Source organism: Microtus pennsylvanicus, chromosome 11 (genome assembly GCF_037038515.1).
Source record: "Microtus pennsylvanicus isolate mMicPen1 chromosome 11, mMicPen1.hap1, whole genome shotgun sequence".
In the NCBI taxonomy this organism is placed as follows: domain Eukaryota; kingdom Metazoa; phylum Chordata; class Mammalia; order Rodentia; family Cricetidae; genus Microtus; species Microtus pennsylvanicus.
Window position 1 is genome coordinate 9,216,661 of NC_134589.1, and position 10,734 is coordinate 9,227,394.

Sequence of the window (10,734 nt, forward strand, 5' to 3'; positions counted from 1 at the left end):
CTCTTGTGGCTGTAAATCACTCTGCCCTCTCCGGTATAAAGCACTGGTCCAGCCCGGCGTGGGAGAGAGGAGACGCTCGCTGCCCCTTGACCCCCAACTTGCTGTCGGCTACCAGTGCAGCCAGGTGCGTGCCCCTGGCCAGGGTACCGTAGGATTTGGGGAGCAGAATCTTGTGCGGGACCCGGCCTAGTGCCCTTGCTTCTTTCAGTACAATATTTCCGGTCCAGGTGGGAGAGGTTCAGTCTTCAGTTTTTCTCTTCTTCTTCCCCAGGGCTCGGTCTAGCACCCTTAGTCCCCACATTCCAGGGTCCCCAAATCCATTCCAGGAGGAAAGGAGAGCCCCCTGGGTTGACCTGGAATCCCGTCCTTCCCCTCCCCCTCGACCCCCGCAGTGATCCCTTCAACCTCCTCCAGTCGCCCCCACCATGTCGGAGGAACTGGCCCAGCACCCCAAGGAGAGCCTGCCAGGGCCACAGGCCAGCCCCCGTGAGGTGTGGAAAAAGGGCGGCCGCCTGCTGTCGGTGCTGTTGGCTGTCAACGTTCTGCTGCTCGCCTCCACGCTCATCAGCGGTGGTGCCTTCAACAAGGTGGCCGTGTATGACACCGACGTGTTCGCGCTGCTCACCACCATGATGCTGCTGGCCGCGCTGTGGATAGTCTTCTACCTCCTCCGCACTGCGCGCTGTCCGGATGCGGTACCCTACCGGGATGCACACGCCGGCCCCATCTGGCTCCGAGGTGCCCTGGGATATGAGGACAAGACTGGGATGGGCACGGTGGGAGGTTGCAGTCTGTGGGGCTCCTGGAGGACCTCGGGGTGTGACTTTGGGGAGACAGGTTTGCTTAAAGTTCCCTGGGAAGGGTGATGTGGCTGAAAACTTATTGGGGTTGGACGCAGTGAGGGGGTGGAGAGAGGGAAACGGATCCTAGAGGATATGGAGAGGTGGAGGAAGCTTCTTTGGCTTGTCTAAAGATTGGACAGGGATGGCCATGCAGAGCCTTTGTATGCAGACCAAAAAAAGTAAAAGACAATAGCAGCCGACAAGGCTTTCCCTTGTCTGTGCAATGGAGGGGACACAGGATGTCCTCCCTCTTCCCCCTCAATTGTGCACTCATCTCCCACCCACCTCTTCATCTCCCAGTCCTTCAGTTTGCCCATGTTCCTATCCATGCTCTATTTCTCTGTCCCTCACACTCTCCATTCCTTCCTCCATCCATCTGCCTGCTCCTGCCCTCACCCACCCACCCAATAACCTCTCAGTCCATCCACTTGTCCATCCATCCACCCATTCATCACCCTCCCAACCTCTCCACTCATCCATTCTCCCACCCAATTGTCCACCTATTCCCTACACACACACCCAGCTAACCGCTCACCTTCAGAACCTATCCTCCACCCTACAAGCCCTCTCTCCTGCCTCCCTGATACACTACTCCCCTGCTAACCCTGATTCTCAGGTGGGCTCGTGCTGTTTGGGATTTGCACACTCGTCATGGATGTCTTCAAGACTGGTTACTACTCCAGTTTCTTGGAGTGCCAGTCGGCCATCAAGATCCTGCACCCCATCATCCAAGCTGTGTTTGTCATTGTCCAGGTGGGTTGAAGGAATGTCCCCATAGGGGGAAGAGCCTGATGCTTGGCAGGAGCTCAGGAGATCTGAGTTTCACACATACCACCCCCTAGCCCTGAGCAATTTGGTAAACCGAGTCAGACTGTGGTAGGGATCATATGAGTCCATAAACGAGGAAACACTGACTCATGAAGTCTAAATGTGAGTTCCTACTTAGGGGTGCTGCAACTTTATTTCAACCTAAATGGTGCCAGTAATTAACACCTAGGAGGTGTGAGTTGTGACAGCCATCCCTGTCTGGTAGAACCTTGGGGTGTCCACGGAGGACATCAGACGCTCTGCCTAGGGTTGTGCTGTGACCATGACCATGGCTACGGCTTGTTTGACCTTGGTCATAGCTCCACGCTTGATGTTTGTTTAGGAGGCAGGACATCCCGTAATGATGATTTTTCAGACAAGTTCCAATCACTTTCTTATCTTTGTCCTCTTGTGACTCACTTCACACAGCCCAGACTAGCCTTGAATTCCCGCGTCCACCTCCCAAGATCGGGAATTTCAGGAGTGTGCCACACCTGGCTCGCTAGCTTTTTTGTTTTAATGTGTTGCATAAAGATCCTTTTGAAAGAGCTGACTGAGTTGAGGCAGGAGTGCTCTTGCATGGGACCTTGTAGCATTAGCAAGATGACCGGGGGATGGTGCCACGCCTTGAAGCATCCCCCTGACACCCAGATGTCCATAGTTCTGCACACATGTGGCTGAGACACTTACTGTAGCTTTAGCCTTTTACATTTCATAAGTTTGAAGAATGCTCAGGAAAAATGAAAACACAAACACCTCCGTGTAGGTAAGTCCCGTGGCAGGGATTTAGTGGCATTCAGATGAGGGCAAGGCCTTTCAAGTCCACAAAGGAAGAAGACAACAGGGGATGTGAACCAAGACGCCAGAGGTGTCAACAGGGCAGTCAGGAGTTCAAAGTTACTTCTTGATGTATAATGAGTTCAAGACTAGCCCTTGGGAAGCCGGGGCAGACAGATAACTGTGAGTCTGAGACCTGCTTACTCTACATATGGAGTTCAAGGTCAACCAGAGCTGCACAGAGAACCTGTCTCAATCACAACAATAAAACCCCAGAGACTTTTTCTACCCTGAGACCTTGAGCAAGATCTAGTCTGAGCCTGACCTTGCTCCCAGAAAAACATCACTTGGTAGCCAAAACTCCACTTGCTCCTCTATCACTCTGGCTCCCCTCTCAAATCTCATCAAGATGAAAATGTCTGGCATTTCCCCAAGCTTTAAGGAACAGAAAGCCACTATTTTTTTTTTTAAACAAGCTGAAGTATAGAGTAGAAAGAGAAATTATTCCTTCTCCTTTTGTAACGCTAAAATAAACTCGATTAGTCTAAGGGTTCTTGGGATAGAGGAAATGTTATATTAGGTGTGGGTGGGCACTGGGCTCCGGAGATCAGCCCGTGTACATGGTACTGAGCCTGGCCCCTCTCTCTCTCTGTAGACTTACTTCCTCTGGGTCTCTGCTAAAGACTGCATCCACACCCACCTGGACCTGACCCGGTAAGAAGCACAGCTCAATGTCTGTGGGCCAAGGGCTCACCTGACATGAGAGAGGAAGCCTGTCGTCCTGGGGGCGGCTCTTCCCTCTCAGTCTTGGGTGGGGTGTCAGCCACCCCTTCCTCTTTGCGCTTACTTTCCACTGCCTAAACTGTGCCTTTTCCCCTAGTGGGGCCTGAGCCTCAGACACCTGCTGGCCCTCTCTTATCTGGGATCCCACCAGGCCGAGTCTGGCTTCCAAGTTCAATTCCCATGTTCACGGGGGTCCGTCCATCTGCCCTTCTCGTTTCATAACTCCATCTCTAAGGAGGGCTCCTGACGCTGCCTTGCTTTGCCAGGGACCCATAGTGAGTCCAAGACTCACGAGCCTTTTATTCTCCTCGTCCATCACTCTGAAACAGGTGTGGGCTCATGTTCACCCTCACCACCAACCTAGCCGTCTGGATGGCAGCCGTCGTGGATGAGTCTGTGCACCAGGCCCACTCCTACAGCGGCTCTTACGGCAACAGCAGCCACTCCCGCCTCACCCCTGACCGTAAGTTTCCTGTAAGCACTGGTCCCGCGGCTGCCAGGCGCTGGATGGGTGCTTGGCGTATTTACAGTCAGTCAACCATGTCTTTGCCAGGGCATGGTGGTAAAGGTAGAAGCCGGAGCCTCCTCCTGCTCCAGACGCTCCCTGTGTGTGGGTGGAGGCAACAAGGAACAAGAGTGTATGACGTGTTTCCTCACCCTTGAGGGTCCTGGCCATACTCTCTGGGTCTCCGTCCCATCAAGAAGGAGCCCAAGCTTCCAGCAGGGAGGGCGAGACTGATGACGTTACAGAAAGGGAAGGGAGACAGTGTGGTTCAGCCTTCCAGCCTGGGGAGGAAAGAAAGGCAACCCCCACCCCATGGGGGTGGTGACCTCATGATGACATCACTTGAACATATGGCAGCTTTGCTTGGTGCAAAATGCCTGAAGTGTTCTAACAACTTCCCTTTGGAGATAAATATGATTAATGTTCCCATCTTATAGAAGCAGAAACTCAGCACAGGTAGGTAAATAGTTGCCCAAGGTCATAGAGCCTAAAATGGAAGTGTTCAAATGCACCTTTGCTTTTAGCCAGTGAGTTCCCCTGAAAAAGAGCATCCTTCACAGTCCACTGGTTCTAGATCTCTGGGCTTCTCCTCTATCCAAGACCAAACTAGATAGCTAAGACTCCCACTTATACCCACAACCCCTGCTGGCACAAGGGAGGCTTTAGAAATTGGAAGCACAGCCCTGGCCTGCAAAGAGACCCCAGTGTAGAAGGACTGGTAAGAACCACCTGGTGTATACAGGGAATTTCGATGGTGGAGACCACAGCCCCAGAGAGGAGGTCACCATAGGAGAGGCTACAGTGTTGGGAGTCAGGCATTTTTCCTTGGCTCGCCCATTACAATTCTCAGACCTCACTGGGCCTCAGCTTCTTCATCCACAGATCCAGCTGGGGTGCAGCCATTAGCCGAGGCCCCAGGCATTCTGGACAGCCCATTCTAAACCTTCTCGATGTGACCCAAACTGCAGTGATGGGAATCGTGGTGGGGGTCTGGACACAGCAGCTGGAGCTCTGAGCTGTCAGATGCAGGGAGAGCTGTAGGGGGCTGGCCTTGGGGAAAGCACTTTCTTTTATGAGGTCCAGAGCCTGCCTAACTCAGGGAACAAGGGGTCCCCGCGAATCAGGAGGGACTGGAGAAATGGAGGTTCACAGACTTGCAGTCCCCATTTTCTTTTTGTGTTTGAGTGTGTGTGTGTGTGTGTGTGTGTGTGTGTGTGTGTGTGTGTGGTGTGTGCACAAGCCAGAGAACAATGTTAAGTGGCTCCTCAATTCTTTCTTTTCTTTTAATTTTTTTACAGGTATTTATATATTTATAGAATCTCTGTGTGTGTGTGTGTATGCATGCGTGTGTGTATGTGTGCACGTGTGTGCACAGAAGTCATAAAGCAGCTTTCAGAAGTTGGGCCTCTCATTCCACCATGTGGGTCCTGGGAATTACACTTAGGTCCACAGGCTTGGTAGTAATTGGTAGCAAGCACCTTCTTACCTGCTGAGCCATCAGCCTGGTCCTCCGCCTCACTTTTTGAGGCAAGTTATCTCACTAAATCTGGACCTCAGCTTCAGCTAAACTGACTGACCAACAAGTCTCAGGGACACCCTGCCTCTGCCTACCAAGCACAAGGATTTTGGGCACATACATACCACCATGCCACACCTTTTACATGGGTACTGTGGAGTCAAACTCAGGTTCTTATGCCCGCATTCCTCGTACTTTATAAACTGAGACTTCTCCAGGCCCCAGACTTTTAAAATTTATTGATTTTTATTTGCAATAATGTTTTGCTTGCATGTATGTCTGTGAGGGTTTCAGATTTTGGAGTAACGGACAATGTTGCGTGCTGGGAATCGAACCCGGGTCCTCTGGGAGAGCAGTCAATGCTCTTAACCACTGAGCCATCTCTCCAGCCCAAGCCCCAGATTTTTATTGTTTTATTTTTAGCACTGATTTGTCTTGTAGCATCGGGCACAATAAATAATTACAGAGGGAATGAAGAAGCCAGACCCTACGGAGTCCTTTGGGCTGCAGTGGTAACTGGCAGAGGGAACCCATGCCCTCGCTTGTCACAGACTGGAAGAGGAGGGTAGAGCCCAGCCCTGTGCCCTTCTCTCCACAGCAGAACGTGCAGGCAGCACAGCCGGAGGAGACCCGTGCCCCTGCAGCACCGCCATCTGCCAGATCTTTCAGCAAGGCTACTTCTACCTGTACCCCTTCAACATCGAGTACAGCCTCTTTGCTTCCACCATGCTTTACGTCATGTGGAAGAACGTGGGAAGGCTGATTGGCTCCACCCACGGCCACGGCCACACGCCGTCCAGGGTCAGCCTCTTCCGGGAGACCTTTTTTGCGGGTCCAATCTTGGGCCTGCTACTCTTCGTTGTGGGCCTGGCCGTCTTCATCCTCTATGAGGTCCAGGTGAGCGGCGAGAGAGACAATACCCAGCAGGCCCTGGTCACTTACTACAGCTTCAATATCGCCTGTCTGGGGCTCATGACTTTGGTCAGCCTGAGTGGCTCAGTCATCTATCGCTTTGATCGCCGGGCCATGGACCACCATAAGAACCCGACACGCACCCTGGATGTAGCTCTGCTAATGGGCGCCGCGATGGGCCAGTATGCCATCTCGTACTATTCTATCGTGGCTGTGGTAGTGGGCTCACCCCGGGACCTGCTGGGGGCGCTCAATCTGTCACACGCTCTGCTTATGATTGCTCAGCACACCTTTCAGAATGTGTTCATCATTGAGAGCCTCCATCGGGGACCGCCTGGGGCCGAGCCTTGCGAAATGCCCCCCAAGGAGTCCTGCCAAGGCATCACCTTTACCAACCTGGATGCCATTCACACCTTGCCCTCCTGCCCGCCCACGCCCAGGCTGGTCAGCCCCAACCCAGAAAGTCCTCAGGAAGCGATGGCTATCATCTCAGCTCCCAGGTGCCACTGGCGACGGCGGTGCCTCAAAGACATCTCTCTGTTTCTCCTGCTCTGCAATGTCATTGTGAGTAGTTGAGGGAGGTGAGGGCAAATGGGGTGGGAGTGCCCCTAGACTGGGGGAGGACTGCTGATCACTTAACCTTCTCTGTCTTGCCAAAGGCTCATTCTAGAATTTTATACAGAAGCAGGTTCATAGAGGAACTACTGCAGCCTTTAGGCAAATAACATTTCAGGGCAAACAGGGAGCATGCAGTCCCAGCCCTCTGTCACGTAGGCACCTGAGGGAGGGGTCCCAGGAAGGCTGGCATGGGGGCTGGGTGGAAGTGAGAGGGAGCTGAGAGAGAGAGCGGGAGGGCTAAGGCCCTCACCTCCAGGTGGGAGGTGTGACTGCTCCCAGGATCTTGTGACCTGCTTGCTTCTCAGAATAATTGGAGCAGCCTCAGGAAGTCGCAGAGAGCGTAAGTGTGAGCAGTCTGTTGGCAGGATGGAGCAGAGGGCCGGCTGGGAAGAGCGGTGTGTACAACAGCTGCCCCCTCCCAGGTGACTTGGCAAAGCCACCTATAAAGAGTGAGAGACTTCTATTACAAGTATGTTCTCTGGAAAGAAATACCCCAAAGCAGAAACCCTCATAGTAAGATGGTGCCCCCAAGAGAAACGTTCCTAGCATAGCTGCAACCAGCATAGTCGTGCCCCAGTGTAGACACGGTCCCCAACACGGAAATAGCTGATACAGAACATGCCTCTATGGGGACAGCCAGCCTCTAGGTCTGCAGGTCCCATGCCCCAGGATTTGGGCAACTCTTGGAAGGGAAATATTAGTGAAAAAAATTCCGATCATATTGAATGTATTTTTTCCTTGTCATTATGCCCTAAACAAAACAAAGTACAAGCTATTTCCATAGCACACACACACACACATACACACACACACACACACATATATATATATATATATATATATATATATATTGAACAGAGTAAGTAATTTGAAGTGTACAAGAAGATATACGTAAGTTATTTTATGTATCATTTTATGTAAGGGACTTGAGCATGCTTGTGTGCTGGTTCCATAAACTGTTGCTTCCAGGGCCAGTTCTTTAACCAGTCCCCCAGTTACACAAAATGACAACTGTGTATCTCAAGCCAAAAAAAAAATCTCTAATGAAATCCGACTCAGTCCAAAAGCAGCCGTTTTGACAATGTCCTCCAACAGAGGATTGCTAACATAGAAACATCCTAATGCAGTCAGATCCTGAGGCTGGGACTGTGAGCCCCCATGCAGACTTCCAACAGTCAATTTTGCTTTAAAGAAAAAAAACCTCAGTCTTCAAGCTCTGACCGCACATCTGCCTCTGCCCCACCTCCACCTTCAGCCTAGCCTTGAGGTTGAGCGCTACCTTTCAAGAGGCTGTTCTTGCTTCAAGTATCTGAGTCCAAACCACTTTTTTCTTTTTCTTTTTTTTCTCATTATTTTTCTTTTTAATTTTTTTTTTCTGAAACAGGGCTTCTCTATGTAACAGTCCTGCCTGTCTTGGAACTCACTCTGTAGACCAGGCTGGCCTCGAACTCAGAGATCCACCTTGCCTCTGTCTCCCGAATGCTGGGATTAAAGGCGTGTGCCACCACTGCCCAGCATCCTAATCACTCTTGGCAGCCTCCTCCCATCTGTCATTTTCTAGAACAGAACCAGACTTGGGAGAGACTGTGATGTCCCCCGAGAATGGAGTAATTGGCATAAGGGTTAGGCTAGCCTTGAAGACTTGTTTCTTTGTTCCATATCCCACACCCATAAGGAAGATCTGAGTTCCTATTTGGAGGTGAAGCAGGACTCTAGCCTTTGGTTTCTCCCACACAGGGAAGGGACAAGGAGGAGGTGTGAAACAGAAGTAGCAGTCGTGGAGGGTTGGAGTGGGGTGGCCTCCTGGCCGGGTTTTGAAACCTCCCCACACCCCATCACCTTAGACTTAATTGATTCGTGGAGGGTTGGAGTGGGGTGGCCTCCTGGCTGGGTTTTGAAACCTCCCCACACCCCATCACCTTAGACTTAATTGATTCCACCAGTCCTCAGGCACACTCCTCCCCGCTGCCCCTTTGGCTGTTTCTGTCAGTGGCTTATGTCACCTATTGAAACTTCCATTGCATAGGAAGGCCAGGGGTGGGAGGAGTGACTTCGAGCCCGTCCTCAGCTAAGAGTGGACCCGTCTAGTTAGACACACTTCCTCAGCTCCTCATCCAAACCCTGTCCTCAATGCTGGAGATAAGCCCTGGGTGACAGTCCCTGATGGGCCACCCAGCTAGAAGGCTGGGATCCCAACCTTCCATGCTCAACAAAGCCCAGAGACGTCACAGCAGGCTCCTGATGCGCCCCTCTCCCCCGACAGCTGTGGATCATGCCTGCCTTCGGTGCCCGCCCACACTTCAGCAATACCGTGGAGGTGGACTTTTACGGTTACTCCCTCTGGGCGGCCATCGTCAACATCTGCCTGCCTTTTGGCATCTTCTACCGAATGCATGCTGTCTCCAGCCTGCTGGAGGTCTACGTGCTGTCCTGATGGCTCCACACAGCTCCACACCGAGACAGGGCAGAGGAGCCCCAGCACCTCTGGGGCTGAAGAGGGCTGGCGCTCTCTCCCTGTCTGCCCAAGACTAGAATTTTCACCAAAGTTTATTTTTTCAGGATGAATTTTTAAATCAAAATCGAGACATGCCCACCCATCTACTCCTTCATGACCCTGGAGCCCAGGGAAACTGAGGCAGGGAAATAATTCCCTGAAGCATTGCCTAGGACCAGACAGGATCTGGAAATACTGTCTCTGGCTCTCTCTCTAATCCCAGCCGTGTGGCCTGTGCACTGTCTGGAGCTAGGAACCAATAAACCTGCACCTGCACTTCCGTCGCCAATTCTTGTCTCAGCTGCCTTGCCTGCGGTGATCACTGGAGAGGAACCTGGAGATCTGAGCTGCAAAGGTTCAAGGTTTTCAGAAATCCGCCTTTTCCGTGGGTGAGCTGAGCTGAGTCCAAGCGGTAGACTTTCTGAGCAGTGGATGACAGAATGACTGGGAGGGGCCAGGGGAGGGCCCATGGATGTAGTCGCCTTTCTGATGCTATGGGGGAAGTTAGTGAGGACTGATTTCATCTAATGCCCATGCTTTACAAAAAGGAAACTGAGGCTCACGGATACAGAGACCCAGAGCCTTTCTATCGGCAACAGCAGTCTGTCGACTGTGTGTATGTGTGTATGTGTACTGTACACATGTGTGGGTGAGTGTAGAGGCCAGAGGTCAACCTCAGGGAGCTCTCTACATTGCACTCTTCCAACCCCATGTGTGTACATGTGTGTGAGGGTATACGTGTATACATGCATGTGTGAAGGTGTGCCATACAGGTGTGTGGGGGTGTATGTGTGTGTGTGTGTATGAGTGTGTGTGTGTGTGTGTGTATGAGTGTGTGTGTGTGTGTATACATGTGTGTGAGGACACGTGCAGGCCTGAGGTTGGTGTCAGGAATCACCTACCTTTCCACTTTCGTCTATTCTTTGAGGAAGGGTCCCTCAGTCGGATTCAGAGTTCACTTCTTGTGGCTAATCTTGGTAGCCCACTAACCCTGGGGATTCCAGCTCTGCTTTCTAAGGCAAACAAGCCACCGCAGCCACCGGGCATTTACCATTTCCGTGAATTCTGGGGTTCTGCACGGTGCTTGCATTGTTTTTGCCTGCCTGGGTGCTACCAGATCCTGTGGGACTGGAGCTACAAACAGTTGTGTGCAGCGTGTGGGTCTTCTGGAAGAGCAGCCAATGCTCTTAACCGCTGAGCCATCTCTCCAGCCCCTATCATGGAAGACAGGCTTTCTCATGGGGAGCTCACCAAATCAGCACAACTGCCTAGCCATTGAGCTCCGGAGACCCTCCTGCCCTCCTCCCGGCCCTTCTATTATAGGTGTGCAATTACACCCAATGTTTTATGTGGTGTCAGAGAGCCAATTCAGGTCTTCGCTTCTGTGGCAAACACTTTGCTGACTGAGCTGTCTCCCCGGCCCTCAGATTTCTTTCTTATGAGCAGTAGGGTTTTTTTTTTAAACATATATTATTTACTT

The 10,734-nt window shown here is 51.8% G+C and overlaps 1 protein-coding gene across 1 annotated transcript; it reads left to right on the forward strand.

Annotated features, from left to right (window-relative positions):
- Positions 1-398: 398 nt before the first annotated feature.
- Positions 399-9,535, forward strand: Otop2 (otopetrin 2). Its single transcript, XM_075942145.1, has 6 exons — positions 399-738; positions 1,459-1,595; positions 3,082-3,140; positions 3,539-3,672; positions 5,829-6,706; positions 9,024-9,535. Exons 1-6 carry the CDS (start codon positions 426-428, stop codon positions 9,192-9,194), a joined length of 1,692 nt encoding a protein of 563 aa, XP_075798260.1. The 5' UTR covers positions 399-425; the 3' UTR covers positions 9,195-9,535.
- Positions 9,536-10,734: the final 1,199 nt, after the last annotated feature.

Bases quoted from the DNA above. Each gene is read 5' to 3' on its own strand.
- Otop2 (XM_075942145.1), top strand. From the start codon at position 426: ATGTCGGAGGAACTGGCCCAGCACCCCAAGGAGAGCCTGCCAGGGCCA. The intron at 739-1,458 runs GTGCCCTGGGAT...CCTGATTCTCAG, and splicing joins CGGCCCCATCTGGCTCCGAG to GTGGGCTCGTGCTGTTTGGG. The intron at 3,141-3,538 runs GTAAGAAGCACA...ACTCTGAAACAG, and splicing joins ACCCACCTGGACCTGACCCG to GTGTGGGCTCATGTTCACCC.